Consider the following 23,148-nt stretch of genomic DNA (forward strand, 5'->3'; position numbering starts at 1 on the left):
TTGGCGCCCTCTACAGCCTGCCCAAACAGTGTACCTGCTCGACCACATGTAGAATGCAGCTTCAGCTTGCTCACGTAAGTGACAGCAAGGCGTACTAGTTCAACAGCCACACAGCTTACACTGACGGTAGCCGTATAAAACAACTTTAACACTGTTACGTTACAAATATGCGCCACACTTTGAACCCACACCAAAAAAGAATGACAAACACATTTCTGGAGAACATCTGCACTGTAACACAACATAAACACAACACAACAAATACCCAGAATCCCATGCAGCCCTAACTCTTCCGCTCAACCGACGCACGGAGGGGGGGAGGGTTGATGTGTGGGGGGGTTTGGTGGTAGCGGGGGTGTATAATGTAGACCGGAAGAGTTAGGGCTGCATGGGATTCTGGGTATTGGTTGTGTTGTGTTTATGTTGTGTTACGGTGCGGATGTTCTCCAGAAATGTGTTTTTCATTCTTTTTTGGTGTGGGTTCACAGTGTGGCGCATATTTGTAACGTAACAGTGTTAAAGTTGTTTTATACGGCTACCGTCAGTGTAAGCTGTGTGGCTGCTGACCAAGTAAGCTTTGCTGTGTCCTACGTGTGCAAGTAAAAACTACATACAACATGTGACCGGGCTGGCACGCTGTTTGTAAATGCTATAGAGGACAATTACTGCAGTGCAATTAGGGCACGCCCTTAATTTAGTAATTAGAGTGTAAATAGGATTATATTTGCCCTGGGAGTTTTCTAGGAGAGGCACTGAGATCCATAAGTCTCCTGGGAAAATCGGGGGGTCGGCAAGTATGCAGCTGAGCCGCATCAGAGTGGTCAAAGAGCCGCATGCGGCTCCGGAGCCGGGGGTTGCCGACCCCTGTGCTAGTCTGACATCGTAGTTTACTATCTACATCTGGCTCTTATGACGATCGATTCTAAAATAAAATATTAAAAACACTGCAATATTTACATGCAGTGTCCGTCATTAATTACGATGAAAATCAATAATGCTTATAATTAAATTACAGGCTTAATGTTCATATTTCTTTGTGTGAACTTTTGTTTCAAGTGTGGTCCGAACCACGCTTTGTTTGGGACTTAGCCCGTCGCCTTACAGGAGAATTGGTTTTGCCGGTGTTATTTCCCTTCCTTGTGAGTTTTTAATAAGTACAACCAACACCAGGGTTGCACGATACATCTGACGATATGAAAAGGAAACACGTGTCGTAGTGGATAATGTTTGCAAGTGTCATGCCCCTCTCAAGCAGAGATAGTTGGCAAAAAGGGTGTTGCATTCGATAACGCAGTGAGATTAAAATAGCATACCTGACGATATAAAGGCAGGTGTCACAGCAATTAATGCAGTAGGGTGGACACGGTGAGACAAAGGTTCCACATATTGACAAATCATCAAACATCAGGCGTGTTTTTTGTTCATATAACGTATACATTTTGTGTAAATATAAAAATAATAAAATATTATATAACCAATACATTTACAAGACGTCTTTGACCCTGATACATTTGATTGGTCACTTGCTTGACGTGAACGAGCAAGACGAAGGGGAAAGGGGGATAATTCAGCCTTTTCAATAATGGCAGCCAAGCTAGCCGAAGCTAGTTCCTTTAGCATAGCATCAAGGAGTTCCACCTTTTTTTTGCAACGTTAAGTGTCTTCCTTTGGCGACTGGCTTCGATGCCAGAGAACTTAGAAGGCGCATAAAGTATGGGCAACATCTACGGCTTAAAATAAATTCTTTTTTTTTTAATCGAAATGTCTCAACATAGCAACACTGCTAACATTCTAAGCATGGCTAATGCACATTTAGAAAGTAGATTAGCTGTCGAATCATGCAAGTCTGCTAGTGTGACATCGTAGTTTACTAGCTACAGCCGTGTTAGCTAGCTCGTATGACGATTGACTTCAAAATAAAATAATATTCAAAACATGGTCATGTTTATGTGGCGTGTCAGTAATTACTATGAAAGTCAGTAATACTTATAATCACTTACTAACAATGACGTATGCGCTTTCTGTTCACTCTTCTTCGTAAAACTTTTGTTTTGGCTCTACTCCACTTGGCACTTAGCCCTTCTCTTGGCCTTAGAGGAGAATTGGGACACCACTTGATATGAACAAGCAAAACCGAGGGCCAAGGGCTCAGAATTGGGAATTGTGATTCAGCTTTTGGCTAAAGGCAGCCAAGCTCGCCAAAGCTAATTCCTTTAGCATAGTATCAAGGAGTTCCACCTTTTCGGCGACTGTAAGTCTCTTCCTTTGATACTTTGGTTCGGTGGCAAAAGCCTTAGATGGAGCACAATTTCATAGGGCTTAAAATAATATTTTTTTAAAAATACAAACATTTCATAAAATCCTGTTCTCACTGGCACTCATCGTGGACGGAAGCTCCCCTTTTCCTCTCCCTTATCTGTGCTGCTTGCTTCTTTGTCTTTTCTTTCTTCTGTCTTTCTTTTTGCACTGCTCTCCAAAAGCTGCCACAAATGATTGGAGGATGCTGGCAGAACTGTGGACACTTGTGATTTGGACAACATCGTACTGTCTGCCCAGCAGGATGAATTTGAGGAGCAGTAATAGACGATTTAGAGTGAAAAGCACATTTTATTTTCACTCGCATATAAAACATTCTAACTTGGATTGTTTCTCTGGTTTCGAGACTGTCCCGAAGGACAGTGCGGCGAAGACACAACAAACTCCCTTCTTGTCTCTCATGGACACACACCTGTTGTTGTTGACTTTGGACTGACTGGCGGCTGCAATCACACCAAGGCAGCAGAACAGAGACACGCTGCAGGCGTACACACATGCATCCACGATAAATATACGCCACACACACATACCCCACCCCCCACCCAACGCTCTTGACGCTTGAAACCCTTAGGGGCGATGGATGGCTGACTAGTGCTTATACAGCAGCAGCCGGCCTCCGTAGCTCCCACTCCCTTCCCTCTGTTGCAAGTTTTGTTGATTATATGTAACTTGTTTATGTGTGCTATGGCTATGCGGTTTTTTTCCTTGGCCTCAGTCTGGACCCCCTCCAGAGTCCAGCCTTTGATCGAATATTTTTTTACTCCCTCCCCCCCAGAAGTTGGCAGACGCATCAGCAATCCTTTTTCTGTTTCTCTGTAATGTTTGTCTGATCTTGAATGGGATGGTACTCAAAATCTCAATTTCCCTTCGGAGATTAATAAAGTACTTCTGAATCTGAATCAAAGCTAGCAGAGGAAACTCAATTAACGGTCACTGAGCCAATCCCAAGATCAGTGTTCTGGTTGGTCGCCATGTACAATCTTACATGTGGAAAATGGCTTTAGCCAGTGCCATTAGGGAATAATGTAAATAGAAAATATGAAAAAATTATTATAATCAATTCTTAAAATCTGCAAACACTATTGATCAAAACGATTGTGGAGGATGTGAACAAAGTATCTGTTCTCTAAGTTAAATGGCTAACTTCATTGTATAAGTAGTTGCTCAATGAGCAAACTTTTAATGTGCTCATTGTATTACGTTACATAAAACTTGACTGTATTGCATTTTCATCCACTGCGGGTCAGACCCGTGCCGTCAGCTCGGCTCAGCGTTTCGAACACGGCGCCTCCAAGTTCACTCGTACTGCTCCTCTTTGTCCCGACAGTCCCGACTAGCTTGTCTTGTGTTTGTTCAGGCGTGAGATGTGTGCAAGCGGCAGGAAGGACGCAACAGAAGATCGAGTCAGGCGGCCCAGGAAGAGTTTCAGCTCCACTTTGAAGCTTTGATCATCTAATATTCCTTCTCATTCCTCCCCCTCAGCGCACAAGTCATCCCATGAAACACGCTAGTACAAGTGTTCAGATGAATTATACATCCACCAATTAGCACAGCACATCCTTGCTGCATGTTGATCTGATTTAAAAAGCAAACGCAGATGAAAAACTCCCAAAATATTTGACATAAGTGAAACGGCAAGATTATTCACTTTAAAGGATCCATAGCCTCCAGATGACATTTCAGTGACAAATTCTCTTTAGGCAGGTTTTACTCCTTAAAATTAATCTGGCAGTCGTTTCCCATAATTATTATTTTTTGAATAACTAATTGTACTTTGAATGCCCCCTTTCCATTGCCAGACTTGACTTGTGCATGTTTTTTGTTGCCTTGGTCCATGATAATTCAAAACTGATATGGTTAACATTATGATGAAAGTATAAACATAAATTAATTACCATTTCCAAACTTCCCCTGTCTTCCATAGACACCATAGCTCATGCTCTTTCAACATTTCCCCAATCATCTTGAGGAAACCATCACTCGAAGTGGGCGCTAAATAGAATATAGCGGCTTACCTTCTTTTTTTCTTTTTTTGAGCCCTGAGTGTGCCATTCTTTGTTATTCCACAAAGCCCCCGCAAGTGCTCCTGATTGTCGGGATCACGGTTGGTTTGAGTCTTTTAGCTCCTACTCAAACCCGTTTTCTTCGTAGTCAGTAGATTAGGGGAAACTTCACTTTTTTGGGTAATCTTATGAGATCCTTATGAGAGACAAGAAGACAAAGTTTTTGTTTTTTTAATTTGCTTTCTAACATAATAATCGGCTCGTTCTAGATTGTTAGCAATGCAGCTACTTAGAGGTGGGGGGAAATAATAAATTTTTAGATGCATCACAATTCGGACGTGGACGTTTATAAAATCGATTAGTAAACGTCAATCGATAATCAATTTATTTATTGTAAATAAAGTAATGCCAACAGCCACCGAGATCCGACCAGCTCTTTTGCTATCGAGTACTTATGGTCAAGTTTTGCACACATTTTCATAAATTCAATCTGTGTGGGAATGAATTTGTTTCTTATTCCAAATACTTTTTTTAAGTTGCAAGTGATAAACACTTATTTATTGAAACTAAAATAAATGTAAAACTGCATCAATATACATAAATTAAAGAAGCATCAATAATTTATTTCTAATCGAATCGTAAGCTCCTGAACTGAACCGAATTGTAATCGAATTGTGAGGTGCCCAAAGATTCACACCTCTACAGCTAATGGGAGCAATCAATTCTACCTCTAAATCACTTTAAAAATGCATCCAAAAACGTGGCGAAGTTGGTAGAGTGGCCGTGCCAGCAATCGGAGGGTTGCTGGTTACTGGGGTTCGATCCCCACCTTCTACCATCCTAGTCACGTCTGTTGTGTCCTTGGGCAAGACACTTCACCCTTGCTCCTGATGGGTGCTGGTAGCGCCTTTCATGGCAGCTCCCGCCATCAGTGTGTGAATGTGTGTGTGAATGGGTGAATGTGGAAATACTGTCAAAGCGCTTTGAGTACCTTGAAGGTAGAAAAGCGCTATACAAGTATAACCCATTTATCATTTATCATTTATCAGCCAGAAAGTGGTAGGAGTGTGAAATTTGGTGGAGGAGGAATTATGGTGTGTGGTTGTTTTTCAGGAGTTGGGCTTGGCCCCGTAGTTCCAGTGAAAGGAACTTTGAATGCTCCAGGACACCGATACATTTTGGACAATTCAATGCTCCCAACCTTGTGGGAACAGTTTGGAGCGGGCCCCTTCCTCTTCCAACATGACTGTGCACCAGTGCACAAAGCAAGCTCCATAAAGACATGAATGACAGAGTCTGGTGTGGATGAACTTGACAGGCCTGCACAGAGTCCTGACCTGAACTCCGATAGAACACCTTTAGGATGAATTAGAACAGAGACTAAGAGCCAGGCTTTCTCGACCAACATCAGTGTGTGACCTCACCAATGCGCTTTTGGAAGAATGGTCAAAAACTCCTATAAACACACTCCGCAACCTTGTGGACAGCCTTCCCAGAAGAGTTGAAGCTGTAATAGCTGCAAAAGGTGGACCCACATCATATTGAACCCTAGTTAGGAATGGGCTGGCTCTTCAAGTTCATATGTGAGTCAAGGCAGGTGGCCAAATACTTTTGGCAATATAGTGTATGTCCTCAACCACAGCATGAAATCCTAATGGGAAACCTCAACCCTAATCCTTACCCAGTTTATGCTGCAGATGTACGTCCGTAAATCATGATAGTGTTTTTAATGCTGAGATAGGCAGCAACAAGCAGAAAGACGGTAGTGGGCTTACTCACAGTAAAGGCCAGGTGTCCAAACAGACAAGACGCCCTGACAGCCTAAGTTAGCGCAAGGGCAGGGAGAGGTGAAGACGGCGTTACGTGTTTGCTGTTGGAAAAACAAAGGAAAGATTGTAAGACAGAGAGGATCCTGGTCAGGTGTGTCAACCATAGTTTGTTGCCTGGAGTCTTTTTGGTTTGGTGACAGTGAGCAACATTGTGGGGAAAAAAAAGCATTGTTTCCCTGCATCGTTCTTGAACGCTTCCATCTTTCTTCCAAGCATCTCCCCGTGTTAATTTGCTGCTTCACTGACACACATCATTGAAGGTGGGGTCGCTTTTAGCAGAGCCCCCACCTTCTTCTTGCTCAATAGTCTCACGCCCACACGCCATTCCAATATCATACATTTCTAAAGCCTTTGCATCCTCCCTGACGTGACAGCCGCCATCTTTACCACGACCCCCCACCCCTACCCCCTCACCATTCTTGCATATCTCATCTTTAGTACAAAACAGCTGAAGTGAACCTTAATATTTCCATAAGGAAAAAAAAAATCATGTCAGAATGTCAGTTGAAGATTTCCTTTTACCGTGTTTTCTGACACACATTTAAAGACACAACACACTGACTACGTTTACACTGCAGGCCAAAGTGGCCCAAATGAGATTTTTAGAAATAGGATTTTTTTTTCTATTTACACTGCAAGTAAAATGTGATTTGTATCAGACTCCAGTGTAAATGCGCACAGGCCCCAATGTGGCCTCAATGTGGCTTCGACATCACTTGTATGCGCAGTTAGATGTAGTTAAAACAAAGGGAGTTGACCAGATTCCTTAAATGAACAAGGAAGTCGCTACTACTACTACAAAATAAAATAAAAGTCAGCACCATAGTTATGGTCGCCACATCTTAAAAATGGGTGGGGTTTTTTTTACATGAAAAAAATTTAAGTAATGTATGAATGGATATATATCCATCCATCCATTTTCTACTGCTTGTCCCCTCTCGGGGTCAAGATATAAGTTAAAGTACCAATGATTGTCACACACACACTAGGTGTAGTGAAATTTGTCCTCTGCATTTGACCCATCCCCTTGTTCACCCCCTGGGAGGTGAGGTGAGGGGAGCAGTGGGCAGCTATATCTATTTCTATGTCTAAGTAGACGCAGCACAAACATCAGCATGGATCACTGTAAGCTTTATTTTTCAACTCACATCCATGCAAATATGCCACAGCGTCAATTCCGGTCCTCAAAAAAAGTTCAAAGTTAAAGTACCAATGATTGTCACACACACACACTAGGTGTGGTGAGATTATCCTCTGCACTTGACCCATCACCCTCACCCCATGGGAGGTGAGGGGAGCAGTGAGCATCAGCGGTGGCCGCGCCTGGGAATCATTTTGGTGATTTAACCAATTCCAACCCTTGATGCTGAGTGCCAAGCAGGGAGGTAATGGGTCCCATTTGTATAGTCTTTGGTATGACTCGGCCGGGGTTTGAACTCAGGACCTCCCAATCTCAGGGCGGACATTCTAACCACTAGGCCACTGAGCAGGTGGCAATAGCTATTTCTTCGGAATCAAAATATATATTCATATATTACACAAAACCTATTATTTAAGCACTATTGACCGAAAAATGTGGCCGACTTTGCTCACCGAAACCGAATGTTGTGTTGAAGTATCCACTTCCACTTGCGGTCTGCGACTTTCCCCGCGTACACGAATGACGTAGCTCTCCCAAAGCTGACAAAAATGTCACATACGGGTCGCGTTCAGGGCGCATCGCGTTTAGACTGACGTCACATTTGAAAAGATCAGATTCCAATCGGATTTGGACTACCTTCCAGATGTGGCCTGAATCTAAGGCGAAAAGATCAGATTTGAAGCACTTTGGAGCGTTTAGACTGGCAAAAAAAATCAGATCTGTGTCACTTGAGGGCAAACAAATCAGATTTGGTGTGTAGTGTAAACGGGGCCTATGAGCTGTGCTATGCTTTGCTAGTGGAGTCTATACTATTTTATTTTTCTGGGCAAAGACATGTAATGCTAAGGCTACAATATTAAATCTTATGCAATGTCATCTGACGCTAGACTCTGTTTTCATCCATGCAATGTGTCCAGCTGTGCTATGTTACGACATAAGGCAATAACATGCTCTGTCAGTCATGCCATGCCATACGACGCAGTTCTATTCTCCGCTACAATATGCTATGCAATACCACGCTTTGCTAAATTATGCAGTGCTTTAATACGCCGTCTTGTGCCATGCATGACGAGCTACGCTATGTGATAGTCAACATGTGATGTTTTGATACACCATGCCTTAAATAATATGTGATGTACATTATATTTTTGTTCACACTTTTCTCTACTATGATTTGCCATGCTATTTTATGCTAAATATACAAAAATACCATGGTCTACAATAATAATTTATTGTATAATGTTACGCTATTCTATAATTTCCCATTACATGTCGCATTGAACCAAACTTAATGAATGTTTTTTGTGACAAACAAATATGTGCTCCATTCACTCTATCACAAAAAAATAAGAGTTGTAGAAATTATTGCAAACTCAAGACAGCCATGACATTATGTTCTTTACAAGTGTATGTAAACTTTTGACCATGACTGTATGTAGCTAACTATGTTACACAGTGCTATTAAGCTGCACATTGCATGAACCATTTCCTATCCTTTAACTACATTGTACCTTTTCAGTATTATTGACGTGATGAAGTCTTTGCCTGCCATGTTTACGTTTGTTTCCTTTTGCTATTAGACTCAAAGCACAGATGCCCCACTAATAAAGACAATTAAAGCAGCAGCAGCTGTGCCATCTGTTATCTATCACCGCCAAACTAATGAGGGAAAAGACTCAGAATTTAGTGAAAATGGTGACAAACCAAACAAAAATGTGCACACAACAAGAAAAGCAAGAACTCTGCACTAGTAAATTGAATTTTGGATTATTTTTTAGTTTTTTGGACCACACACCTTTTTGTTAGTAATCTGTCTGGTGTGATGTATGGATTCAGTGGAAGAAATGTGTGATGATCGCTGCTAACAATGGAAGCTGAAACAGAAAATGTGAGCGAGAAGATGAAATGAAATTATTCAGCGCCTTTCGGGATATTTTAATGGAAGCAGTAACCAATTCAAGGAAGGAGGTGTCAAAAGACAAACGACTAGAGAACAATTGCACAAGAGAGCTTGTACCTTGAAGTACAGAATGAGAACGCAAAGAAGCAACAGGATTAGTTTATGATGTCAGGACGACAAGGAAAGACACTCCAGTTGCTCGATGATATGAAAGTTAACAAAACGTTGTCTGATATCAATAATCTCAATCAAACAATTGACTGAGCGGAATGGATGAAATGGAGTAATGGACCTGCATGAACGATGTGATTGTGACCGGACCTTGCATTGAACCAAGTCCTTCGCCAGGAAGCTGAGAACAAAAGATGACAAACCAGACAGAGGATGCTTCAACAGAAACAGGCAAACAACCTTTTGCAATCCACAACATATACTTGTCTACTTTCCCATTTTTGCCATGAAATCCCATTTTTTTCTGGTGGTTGAGCTCGTTGCGTGATGTGGTGAACCGCCGGTCTTGCCGCCTTCTCCCGGGCTGAAGGGTGGCACGGACCTAAGTTAATCAGTGTTTGAACCACAGCGTACTTTATTGATCAGTGAGCCTCATATCAAGTTCTGCAGTACTTGGATCCGCCAGAAGATATTTCTCCTTGAGCAACCAGGCAACCAGTCCTTATAACCCGAAATGATGTCATCTCAGCTCTTTGAGTTCATTATATTAATAATAGAATTCCTAGCATCCGTTGACATTATCTAAGCGTTGTGTGTGTGTGTATATAGTTGCAATAGTTCTTGTAGACCTGTCCGGAGAGTCCGACCATCGACAGATTCAATAAGACTTGCTTCGGTGAAGTGCATGCTACCCACCTGCGCATGTCACATGTACTGGTCATGCTTAATTACCTGCCCAAGGAGATGGACCCCAGCTTACAAGAACTGGCTTGGCTGTTTGCTCCAGGAGGAATGTACTCTTTCACCATATGCAAAGCATGTTGTTTCTTTGACTAGCAGATACTACAGTGATTCTATCAAATCAAAACGTGAGATGGATGGACATGAAGACGACAGATCAAAATCTAAACCTTGTCTAAATATTTTGGTAAAGATCTTAATTGTTTTTATCTAAAGAAGAGCAGAAAGATAGTGTCGCATCCTCATGATTTAACATCGGAAGAAATATCACTTGTTAACTTAAATAATGTCTGAACTATAAGCTTTGTGAAGGAGCACAGAATTTAAATTTTCACTTATGCTTTTCAGTTGAATCTGGATTTACGAACCCTCATAGGACCAACTTTTCAATTCACGAACTACACACTGAACACAAATATGCTTTGATGTGCAAACCTTCTTGTCAGTGTACGAATGTTTTGTGCCATTTTGTGCCCAGCAGCACAGCTATGGTGGGTGGGCTGCTCGATCTCCGGTGCTCATTCAGTTCAGCTACTGTGCTTCTTTGTGTGCCTTTTACTTGTTTGTTTAGCCTTTTTACATAATTGTCCTAGTTTTGCTAGTTCAATAGAAGTCCAACGAAAGCAATGGACAAGTGACGTGTTTGAAAGTATTATCCACAGAGTTGTCGAGACAGCGCACTCCTCTCTCCCAATTTCTTCCAATGCACACCAAGATAAATTGAGTTGAGTTGAGTTTGAGTTTATTTCGAACAGCATGCATTCAACATGTTACATCACAATTTCCAGTTTTTCTATTCAAATTGACACATAAAGTGGATTTTATTTTTTTTATTCCTAATCACTGTAGCATTCTGGCCGGTAAAGTTGTGTGATTTCGAACTGTGAGTGCACCACCGGGCTAGTGTCGGCAGGGCAGCTGCCTATTAGTACAGTTTTGCTAGTTGTTGTTTTGACTTTCTTATTTAATAGAAAGTTGATCCTTTACCCCTCATGTTGTTTTAATATACAGTGTTGTATAACACCTAATGTTGTGTTCAAAATGTACAAACCTTTACGAAAGATGGATTTGTCGAGGCTGCAACCCATAATTCATATTTACATTGTTTCTTATGGAGACATTTGCTTCAATATACAACCTTTTCTATTTACAAATCCTGTTCAAGGACCAATTGAGTTCAACTGTATTAGAGTTCAAAACATATGAAACAGCACTGCTGAAGTATTACAACGTGGCGAAGTTGGTAGAGTGGCTGTGCCAGCAATCGGAAGGTTGCTGGTTACTGGGGTTCAATCCCCACCTTCTACCATCCTAGTCACGTCCGTTGTGTCCTTGGGCAAGACACTTCACCCTTGCTCCTGATGGCTGCTGGTTAGCGCCTTGCATGGCAGCTCCCGCCATCAGTGTGTGAATGTGTGTGTGAATGGGTGAATGTGGAAATACTGTCAAAGCGCTTTGAGTACCTTGAAGGTAGAAAAGCGCTATACAAGTATAACCCATTTATCATTTATCATTTATTATTTAAATGAGACCTGTGCCTTTTTTAAGCGTGCAGATAGTCGAGCATGAGTTAAGGACATTTTTTGGGGGGAGTCTCCTGCTGTGCTCGTTAACATCGTTAATTGATAAGAGGTAGGGGGTCCATTAGGTGGGATCCTGCTAAACCGGTAACACTGGATTGCAAGAGTACATGGACCCTGTAGCACATGCTACACAGAACCATCCCCTTCAATGCAGTCCACCAGTTGTTTGTATTTAATACAGAGCAGTGTTCGATTACAATACAATTCATCCATATCATGTTAAAAATGCACATTAAACAATAAACATGTACAATAAACAACCACACATACACCACAAATACAAAGCGTATTTGATCAAACCTCTGTCCAATAAGTGTCTAATAATAGTATCAGATGTGTGTGTGTGTGTGTGTGTAGTTGCAATAGTTCTTGTTTGTTGTAATTTGTATACACCATATTCTTGTGTTCCTTAAACTGACACACATTTGTACAATGTTTAACTTAATTCATAACATTAAAAAAATTCAGTAAAACTGTGTGTACACACAAATGATCTATAATGACTCCCAAAAAAAGTTTTACCGTTACTATGTCAAAATCTACCCCATGTATGAGTGTTTAAGTATCTATTTTTGTTTTTTCCGTATTTCACTATTCTGGCTTTACTTAAAGTGTAGGATAATCTGTTTTTAACTAATCATATTTTTGTTTGTTTTTCATTTCTATCCTAATAGTACTCATTACTTACGGTGTATTTTTACACTGCGCAGAATGATCTGCAAATGGTATTCGCTTTAAGTCTTTCGTAACTGTACAAATGTCATTGATGTATACATTGAACAAGTTTGGTCCCACAACAAAGTCCTGTGATACACCAATATGCAGGTGCTTCTCCAATTAGAATACGACCAATTTTTTGTAATTTAATTCAAAAATTTTTACTTGTATATTAAATACAATTATTACACACAGACTGATAAATTACACATGTTTATTTATTTTAATTTTCATGATTTTAACTGAAAACTAATCCCAACCTCAGTATCTCAGAAAATTAGAATATTACTTATGACCCAAAAAATATATTTTTTAAAATGTTGGCCAACTGAAGAGTATGAACATGTACTGCACTATTTGGTCGGGGCTCCTTTAGCATGTATATGAATGACTGCAGTGACAATTCTCAGGCGTTATGAGAGCCTCGGTTGCTCTGATAGTGGCCTTCAGCTCTTGTGCATTGTTGGGTCTGGCGTATCGCATTTTCCTCCTGACAATACCCCATAGATTTTCTATGGGGTTGAGGTCAGGCATCTGTTCCATCAATTAAAATTTTATAGCAGGATTAATTGACATGTTGTGGCTTCCTGTAATGAAACAAGCATTAAGTGTTACTAGAAATAAATCATGATTAATTTGTTTTTTTAAACTTGTCATTACACAAGACTAAAGCAATGGGAAAAGTACTTGTATTACTATTAAAATGCTACAAACTATTTGAGTTATAATGAATGACGATTTAATTAAATTAATGGAAAAATAGAACAATATTGCTAAAATAAAGTCAAGTTTCTGATGAAACATTGTAATTTCTATGAGATTAAAAAAGGAGAAGACAAACAGATATTTTGAAAATGGAAGTAATTGTTGTTCAAGACAAAACGAGAATAGTTATTATTTTAAAAAAACATTTCCAGAAGACATTTTATTTTACATGAGTAAAAACTAACAACACGAGAAGTAGTCTTACTTTGACAGGAATCATTATGAGCGGGAAAAAAAATCAGGTTTTACAAAAATAAACGAATCATGAGAATAAAGTTGATGGTATTACTATGACAATAACTTAAGAGGTTTTTGAGGAAAAAGTGAAGTGATTTTATAGTATGATAAAACAGGCCTTAATGTGTTTAATGTTTCTATGTAAGCGATTAAGTTTCTTCAAAAGCAAAATCCACAGTAAGGTGAAAAATCTAACAAAGCAACAACAAACTAAATCTCACACGTATCTGTGATAAAAAAAAATCATGTTAATATTCAGAGTCACACAAAGTGATATCTCCCGAAAGTCATTTATCAAAACATGTCGAAAAATAAAGAGAGAGATAAAAGCTGAGACAGTCTAAGAGATGAAATGCAAATTTCTGTGTGTTGGTCGCCAGCAGCAGCAGCAGCAGCTGTTTGACACGTGTGATGAATGGTGTCTTGGTGGGTGGGGGTCCGGGGGGCTACCAACGCTCATTGTCAGCAGTCCACACACAAAAAGGATAATAGACTGAATGCTTCCTTTTATGGACATAAACACTTAAAACTTCATGTTGCAACATATCTGCTGAGCAAAGCTCCTTCGACTTCATGCTTATTGGACAGCAAAGCCTTGTGGGTAAATGTGGATTTGGAAAATGGACGAGGTGGAAACCGTTGGACCTAAAGTATGGAACCAGTGAGGCAAAGTTGCTTAATGGCAAAAAGGAGCAGAAAAAAGCCATTAGTGGAAAACCACAACGCTGACCCCTAGACAGGAAGAGGTGTGGAAAATGAGTTTGTTTAAAGAGGTCAGAAAAAACATTATTTATTCATGACTCTAAATGAGAGCAAGCATCGATTCATATGTATGTATGGATGGATAAATGAAAGGATGTATGTTGAAATAATGTATTCATTTTGTCTCTCTCTCTCATATATATGCGTGTGCGTATATATTTATGTGTATACATGTACAGTATGTGTGTATGTATATGTATGTGTATATATTAGGGCTGCAACAACTAATCGATTAAAATCGATTATAAAAATAGTTGCCGATTAATTTAGTCATCGATTCGTTGGATCTATGCTCTATGCCAGGCCTGGGCAATTATTTTGACTCGGGGGCCACATTTAGGGAAAACAATTTGTCTGGGGGCCGGTATATCTATTTTTAGGGACACTAATACAAAAATTCACAATAATGTCTGATTGAATGCTAAAAACGTGATGACAGACCGCCTTAAAAAATGTAATGTAATTTTAAATTTTTCTATCAATGATAATACACTGAATATTGACAAAATATGAATGTCACACCCCCTTTCGATCGACATATTTTACAATCAAGTGAAATGCAACAAACAGTGAAATATGAACGCGAAGGGTACAAAATAAACCCACCTACAATCTGATATATCACTAAGCTTTAGAACTTTGTTGTGAAAAGCTCCTTCCGCGTCTGTGGAAACGCTTCCCGCCCACACTGCTTGGTGCCTCGTCTGATCTGCTGTGACGTACTGTAGATTACCGTAGTAACTAATTAGATGACCATAGTAACTAATTAGATGACCATAGTAACTAATTAGATTACCGTAGTAACTGGTATATCATCCATAAGCGCAGATTCCAACCATTGAAATACTTTGTATAGTTCAAAACTTACGGTCGTTAGAAAACATCACTGCACATCATAAAGGCAGCTACACTTTCCATCTTAAAGATCTAAAAAAAAATTATTTGGGAATGTCCGGCGGGCCAGACTGAAAAGCTTAACGGGCCGCATGTGGCCCCCGGGCCTTAATTTGCCCAGGTCTGCTCTATGCACATTTTTTTAATATACCTTTTATTTATAAACTGCAATATTTACAAACAGCTGAGAAACAATAATAAAAATAAGTATGGTGCCAGTATGCTGTTTTCTTCAATAAAATACTGGAAAGGATATAGATGTAGTTTGTCTCTTTTATCCGATTATTAATCGATTAATCAGAGTAATAATCGATTATCAAATTAGTTGTTAGTTGCAGCCCTAGTATATATATATATATATATATATATATATATATATATATATATATATATATATATATATATATATATATATATATATATATATATATATATATATATATATATATATATATATATATATATATATATATATATATATATAATTTAAACATGTAATATGTAACATATTTTGTTGTTCGTGACTGTTAACTGTACGATTTTATTTTTTGTAAATGCCCAACAATAGACGCACATTGAGAATTGGCCCTGGCTAAAATGTTTTCTGTAAAGAGCTCATGGAATTACTTGTCGCTGTCAAATAAACCCAAAAATAATAATTATGTACGTGTTTGTATACAAAAGCTACAAAATGCTTTATTTGTCATTGGACTTAAAGGCCTACTGAAACCCACTACTACCGACCACGCAGTCTGATAGTTTATATATCAATGATGAAATCTTAACATTGCAACACATGCCAATACGGCCGGGTTAACTTATAAAGTGACATTTAAAATTTCCCGGGAAATATCCGGCTGAAACGTCGCGGTATGATGACGTATGCGCGTGACGAAGGCAGTTGAACGCGTCATCTTGGAATAGGTCCCTCCCAATTTAAACAGCTCTGTTTTAATCGCTAATTTCCACAGTATTCAGGACATCTGTGTTGGTGAATCTTTTGGAAATTTGTTCAATTAACAATGGAGACTGCAAAAAAGAGAGTTGTAGGGAAGCGGTGTGTTGCTGCTGGATGTAGCAACACAAACCAAAACACAACCGGTGTTTCATTGTTTCTTTTCCCAAAAGATGGCGGCCAAGCTTTACTATGGAACAAAGAAGTCAAGCGAACACGGTTGGATTGGACGACACATACGAAGTACAGTGTATTATGCAGCGAACATTTCGAAAGATCATGTTTCGAAGAGGGTCCCTTGCGAATGGCAGAAATGGGAATCAGCACTCGTCGACTCGTGCTGAAGAAAGGTGCGAAGCCAACTATTTTCGATAGACCACGGACAAGTCCGGAGCACCCGACCCCCTCCACAAGCGGACAGACTGGGCACATGAGGTCTGCATTTGCCAAAAGGGAAAGGAAGAGGGTAAGAATCTTGATATCCAGTTTTCATAGTCAGACTACACTGTTCCAATATCCATTTCTTTGTTCTCAATTGTTGAAACCCCCCCACCTCCACACCCCGGATTGTAAATAATGTAAATAATTCAATGTGATTATCTTGTGTGATGACTGTATTATGATGATAGTATATATATGATAGTATATATCTGTATCATGAATCAATTTAAGTGGACCCCGACTTAAACAAGTTGAAAAACTTATTGGGGTGGTACCATTTAGTGGTCAATTGTACGGAATATGTACTTCACTGTGCAACCTACTAATAAAAGTCTCAATCAATCAACCAAAACTAACACACACAGTCATAGACTACTCCAGTGGTTCTCAACCTTTTTTCAGTGATTTTCCCCTGTGAACATTTTTTTAATTCAAGTACCCCCTAATCAGAGCAAAGCATTTTTGGTTGAAAAAAAGAAAAAAAATACAGCACTATGTCATCAGTTTCTGATTTATTAAATTGTATAACAGTGCAAGATATTGCTAATTTGTAGTGGTCTTTCTTGAACTATTTGGAAAAAAAGATATAAAAATAACTAAAAACTTGTTGAAAAATAAACAAGTGATTCAATTATAAATAATATTTTGTACACATAGAAGTAATCATCAACTTAAAGTGCCCTCTTTGGGGATTGTAATAGAGATCCATCTGGATTCATGAACTTAATTCTAAACATTTATTTTGTTGAAGTATTATTCAATAAATATATTTATAAAGGATTTTTGAATTGTTGCTATTTTTATAATATTTAAAAAAAAATCTCTCGTACCCCTTGGCATACCTTCAAGTATCCCCAAGGGTATGCGTACCCCCATTTGAGAACCACTGGACTACTCCATGAACAATGAAATAAATTAACAATAAAATAGTCTACATATAATTATTGCTTCAAGTTCTAGTCAAGTTCTTCTGCAGTATAAAGTATCGTACATTTACTGACATTACTGTCAATAGTGTCAATAGATTACAATAGACAATAATATAAAGTATTGTACATTTGTACATTTACAGACAATAGATCAGATCATGGACAGTACGACTACGGCATCAGTGGCGGATGCGGTGGATGAACCAATGGCAATGGCACTAGATTTGCCTGATGAGGAGGGCGATCAAGATCAGGTTCGATTTGTTTTCCTAATCAATGTTCAAATGGATTACAGTTCAAGCCCAATCCAAAAGTATTCATAATTAATGTAAATGAGGTATCCATATTACATGTAGCTGTTTCTCCATTTCCAGGGAAATACAAGAGAACAAGGATGCCAGACGGACTGGGTACCGATTGGGACAGCACCAACAGCAATGACCAGTAGCAAGAGCACCCAAACAGGGAAAATACATCATAGATCAAAGGGTATGTCTATTTCGGTGACGAACATGATTCTGCACATCACAGTACACATTGCAGGCTGCCTGTGCAGAGTAGAGTAGACAGATAAATTAGGTGATTCAAAGACAATAATTATTATGTGATTCTAGTTTAATTTTAACAGATTATATAAAACAACTTGTGCTTGATTTTATTGCTAGGACACCAGGTGACCCCAGATATCCTCGAGAGGGTTAGAGCTCGGCCGGCCAGGGTTAGTGAAGTCCCATTGTCAAGTGTAGCAGCTCCATCTGACAGCCCCGAGATGCAGACTAACATAGCAGCTCCAGGTGTGTCTGGAATGCAAGCCAAGCTACGACCACCTCCTGCATTGTTTGATGAAGGACCAGCATCAAGTCCCACTGCGCCTTTTGTTGGTGGTTCTTCCGATGACAGCTATGTGCCGAGTGAGTCAACGACATCGGATCCGTGTCAATCTGACGGGTCGCCAGATCGCCCATGTACTCACCAGATGCATGAAGAGGGCTGCCACAAGGAACCGAAGTACATCATCTTTGAGTCGTGCCTCCAGAGTCTCGTCAAGTGGTGTCACTGTCCAGTCTGTGGCAGCCAGGACATAAGCCCTTCTTGGGATTCGAACGGTACACAGCTGACCATGACTCTTCAATGTGCATCATGTGACCAGAGGAGTAGTTGGAGCAGCCAGCCAAACATTGGCCCTTATGCCGCGGGCAACATCCTGCTGTCTGCTGGCATCCTCTTCGCTGGGGCATCTTCTGGCAAGGTGTTGCAAGTGCTGAACAGCATCGGAGTGGTCACGTATGTGAAGAGGACATTTTTCAACCACCAGGAGCTCATCCTGCAGCCAGCCATCAAAAAGGTGTGGGAGGAACAGCAACGGACGCACCTCACCATGCTGCAGGTGGAAGGCCGACCCCTCGTCCTTGGTGGTGATGGGCGAGCAGACAGTCCGGGACACAGCGCCAAGTTCGGTACCTACACCACAATGGAGCTTGTGGCCAATGTGGTTCTCGACCTTCAGGTTGTACAGGTACGACCATATAATCTCACTAAAACACTAGTAACACAATAAGCAGATAAGGGATTTTCCAGAATTATCCTAGTAAATTTGTCTAATAACATTAACCATTTCAATGTATACTAAGCCCCTTTTTCATTTTTTTCTTTGCTCATTCCTTTTCTGTTATATATATTTCAGAGCAACGAATGTCTTGGCAGCTACCATATGGAGATGGAAGGACTGAAGAGGATGGTGGAACTGCTGATCAGCTGGGACCTGGATGTCGGGGTGCTGGTGACAGACAGACACAGACAGATCGCTAAATGGATTCGTGAAAACATGCCCAATACACGGCACTGCTATGACATCTGGCATGTTGCAAAATGTTAGTTGGATTATTTGTATGCATGACAAGTTGTGAAGTAGTGTGTACATATCAGTGATCAGATGAATGCGATATTGTATTTAATCCACAAATTTCTGTTTTTTTCTGTTTGTAGCCATCGGAAAGAAACTGAAGGCCATCGCCAAGCATAAGGACTGTGAAGACCTGAAGCCCTGGGTGCAAAGTATAATCAACCACCTCTACTGGGCAGCAGTGTCTACACCGCCTGGAGAGGGGGAACTTCTGGTTGCCAAGTGGAAGTCTGTGGAGCGACACATTCAGAACATCCACAAGGACCATGGCGACCTCTTCCCAATTTGTACTCATGGACAACTGCAACGGCAAAAGAAATGGCTCAAACAAAGTGAGTAGGCAAATAAGTTGCCCGAAAGCAGTGAGGGACTAGCAGTATTTTCCTGCACATCTTTTGAAAGTCAAAAAATTCAGATAAACTTGTAAGTAAATAACCAGTTTAAGTTGACTGGAACATTTTTGTAGAAACGTTGTTCTATTTTAAATTTATGTTTAGGTTCACGCTCAGCAGTGAAACTGGAGGAGGTGGTCAACAACAAGTCCCTGCTAAAAGATATCGCCATGCTGTCGGGTGAACACCAGACTTCCAAGGTGGAGGCGTTCCATAGCCTTATCATACAGGTGAGAATTAGACTGATCGCCTGTAGGTGGTGTCGGTGGTTACCACCTGCCACTAGGACTTTGGTGGCCAGGGAGCAAAATACTAGAGCATACTAAATGAAGCCTTGATACAGTCAGTGTAAGCAAGAGAATGTTGGAGGTCCAACATAGTGGCTGGCATCTTGGTGAGAAAGATTGCAAACAATTCTGGCGTGGTGTTAACATTGAAAACAAAACAGCTTCATTACTGCAGGAGATCAAGCTTTAATAGCTGACTATTAACAGTTTAATACACAAACATTTGTATTCAAATTTACAAACAATTTATAAATTTACACACACATTGTATGGACGCATGACTGAATAAAGTGTCTTTTATCTTATACAGTTCGCACCGAAAATGTATGTCTTCTCATACATCGGAATGCTGTGCAGGTATGTTTCCACACTAATCTAAGTGTCACTAGTGTGTGCCATACTTTAGTACTAATTATTACATTATTCTGTTACCACACCTAGGAACCTGCTTGCTGGGCTGCACTGGAACGAAAATTCGAGCCGCCCTATAGCCACTACACAAGCGGGTGCTGAGCGCTATGCAGTACGCTACCCGAAGTATAAAGCAGGGGGCCATGTGGTCAAGAAAATCGCGACAGAGCCAACATACCGTAAGTGTAGAGGACACAAAACATGTAAACACTTGACACTTTGTATCATGATAATAATACTGTCAAGTTTCACTCTCCATGAGTATATTATGTTGTGAGCAGGAACATGTACAATTGTATTTTGCAGGCTACGTAGATGACTTGATCAGGGAGGTTGTTGCTGGCTGCAGACAGACCCCTGACGAGAGAACACCACTCAGCGTCACTGTGGATGTGCCTCCCTTCCTCTGCGATGAACTGGAGAAGCCAGACAAGGAGGAAGCCATCGCCAAGCACAGGAGTCGCTTCGGTAAGTGTGAAATGCCCTCCCGGTAACAGTTAGAGATGCTACCTCAGTAGAAGCATTTAAGTCCCATCTTAAAACTCATTTGTATACTCTAGCCTTTAAATAGACCCCCTTTTTAGACCAGTTGATCTGCCGTTTCTTTTCTTTTCTCCTCTGCCCCCCCCCCACGTGGAGGGGTTATTCCGGTGACCATGGATAAAGTGCTGGCTGTCCAGAGTTGGGACCCGGGGTATACCGCTCGCCTGTGCATCGGTTGGGGACATCTGCGCTGCTGACCCGTCTCCGCTCGGGGTGGCCTCCTGCTGGCTCCACTGGACCCTCACTAATATGTTAGACCCACTCGACATCCATTGCTTTCGGTCTCCCCTAGAGGGGGGGGGTTACCCACATATGCGGTCCTCTCCAAGGTTTCTCAGTCATTCACATCGACGTCCTACTGGGGTGAGTTTTCCTTGCCCGTGTGTGGGCTCTGTACCGAGGATGTCGTTGTGGCTTGTACAGCCCTTTGAGACATTTGTGATTTAGTGCTATATAAATAAACATTGATTGATTGACTGATTGATTGATTGATTGATTTTATTGATTAAGTACAGTGGCCATGTAGATTCTGTTGCAGTCACTGCACGTCTTGGAACCCCGTGTAGTCCATCGATGGGAATGTTGTCCTAATCTTATGTACTACACAAGCTGGTAGTACCACCCTTATGTCCTTTCCCAGATATCCCCAGCAGAAGCGGACAAACTGTCGATAGGCTGTGTGTCGTCTCCGCCTGCAAGTAGCAAATGATGGCAGCTGTTATTATCCGGACATGGATACACAGTGACTCACTGTTCTCTGAGATTCAAAAGACATTGTCATGCATTCTATTCATTTGTCATTTACTGTTGCAGTAAATTGTAAATATTGTTGACATCTACGGTCCATCTATGTAATACTTCTATGATATATAATGTCATGTGCATTGTAGCACAGTACATTTCACAGAATAAGAATAAGATAAGAAAGTGCTCATTCTGACTTATCTTCCAAAGGTTGATAGAATAAAGAATTATTTAAACTTATTAGTGCCTCACTCATTTTGCTGTTGCTGCAGCATGCCATATTGCTGTTTGTAGGCGTTATACGCTGTCTGCAGCACCCATTCATCCAGACACACAGATGGAAAGCCATGGTGGTCTATGATGCACGTCTTCACCCCCTCCTCCTCCATCGTTCTGGTCACTGCCTCTATTTCACTACAGCAGACACACTCAGCCACTGTCTCCATGTTCACACAGTTTTGACATGTACACCTGGAAATAGAAATGTTCATAATATTTGTAAATCAATTCATATTATTGACACCTGCAATCTGCAAACATGTGGAATAATTAATATTATCATTGTCTTGTTGTGGATCTTATTAATCTGCATGCATATTTTTAGTATTGCCGGTATATGGAGCTGTGGCCCATAGAAATAATGGGTAATTAATTAGGTTTGACATTGTGTCAATGATAGATACTTAGTGTATAGATAGGCCTGGGGTGTAAGTTGTAACACTAACAGTAACACATTGTGTCAATGATAGATACTTAGTGTATAGATAGGCCTGGGGTGTAAGTTGTAACACTAACAGTAACAGTGCAAGACTAGGCCACAAACTAAAACTAGTCTATAAATAAATAACATATTACCATTCTGTATTCTCAAGGCGATCTATGTCGTGTGCTCCTCCAGCATCAATAGCAGCAGCGTCCTCCTGACCGTCTTCATCAGCGTCGGGTTCAAAGCGATATGGCTCTATCCCTCTCACAGCTTCTTCCCTATCTGAATCGCTTCCACTCCCCACTAGTCCTTCACTTGCACTTTCCTCATCCACAAATCTTTCATCCTCGCTCAAATTAATGGAGAAATCGTCGCTATCTCGGTCAGAATCGCTCTCAGATCTGGCGGCCATCATTGCAAACAATAGGGAGCTTTGCGGATATGTTCAATTGTCCACGTCACGCTACTTCCGGTAGGGGCAAGGCTTTTTTTTGTCAGATACCAAAAGTTGCTATCTTTATCGTCGTTTTTCTATTCTAAATCCTTTCAGCAAAAATATGGCAATATCGCGAAATGATCAAGTATGACACATAGAATAGATCTGCTATCCCCGTTTAAATAAAAAAATTTCATTTCAGTAGGCCTTTAAAAAGTACATAAAATGTGTTCACAGTCAAGCCATTCAAGAAAAAGAAATACAAATATGACGGGTAGATGGGGACCTAAACATGCACGCATACATATGTAAACATACAAGATGTACATACATAAATTGCTG

The 23,148-nt window shown here is 40.5% G+C and overlaps 2 protein-coding genes across 5 annotated transcripts in view; one reads left to right on the plus strand and one right to left on the minus strand.

The window, feature by feature from the left end:
- The window catches only part of LOC133658408 (uncharacterized), a 48,534-nt gene extending 26,743 nt beyond the window's left edge, over positions 1–21,791 (plus strand). The window contains exons 3-14 of one of the 4 annotated variants that reach the window (XM_062060429.1): positions 16,188–16,257; positions 16,326–16,480; positions 17,528–17,638; positions 17,759–17,873; positions 18,050–18,633; positions 18,700–18,900; positions 19,069–19,255; positions 19,371–19,619; positions 19,785–19,909; positions 20,277–20,323; positions 20,408–20,556; positions 20,684–21,791. In XM_062060429.1, coding sequence (XP_061916413.1) covers positions 16,188–16,257; positions 16,326–16,480; positions 17,528–17,638; positions 17,759–17,873; positions 18,050–18,633; positions 18,700–18,900; positions 19,069–19,255; positions 19,371–19,619; positions 19,785–19,909; positions 20,277–20,323; positions 20,408–20,556; positions 20,684–20,871 — 2,181 coding nt within the window. In that variant the 3' untranslated portion in view covers positions 20,872–21,791. Of the gene's footprint in view, positions 1–16,187; positions 16,258–16,325; positions 16,481–17,527; positions 17,639–17,758; positions 17,874–18,049; positions 18,901–19,068; positions 19,256–19,370; positions 19,620–19,784; positions 19,910–20,276; positions 20,324–20,407; positions 20,557–20,683 lie in introns of all 4 variants that reach the window. The other 3 variants (XM_062060427.1, XM_062060428.1, XM_062060430.1) reach the window with 3 other exon arrangements.
- On the minus strand, positions 21,263–23,016 carry LOC133658409 (uncharacterized). Its single transcript, XM_062060431.1, has 3 exons — positions 22,520–23,016; positions 21,917–22,135; positions 21,263–21,612 (listed from the first exon to the last, which is right to left on the minus strand). Exons 1-3 carry the CDS (start codon positions 22,783–22,785, stop codon positions 21,459–21,461), a joined length of 639 nt encoding a protein of 212 aa, XP_061916415.1. The 5' UTR covers positions 22,786–23,016; the 3' UTR covers positions 21,263–21,458.
- Between the last annotated feature and the right edge of the window lie 132 nt (positions 23,017–23,148).

The sequence above is a fragment of the Entelurus aequoreus genome, linkage group LG10, assembly GCF_033978785.1.
Source record: "Entelurus aequoreus isolate RoL-2023_Sb linkage group LG10, RoL_Eaeq_v1.1, whole genome shotgun sequence".
Classification (NCBI taxonomy): domain Eukaryota; kingdom Metazoa; phylum Chordata; class Actinopteri; order Syngnathiformes; family Syngnathidae; genus Entelurus; species Entelurus aequoreus.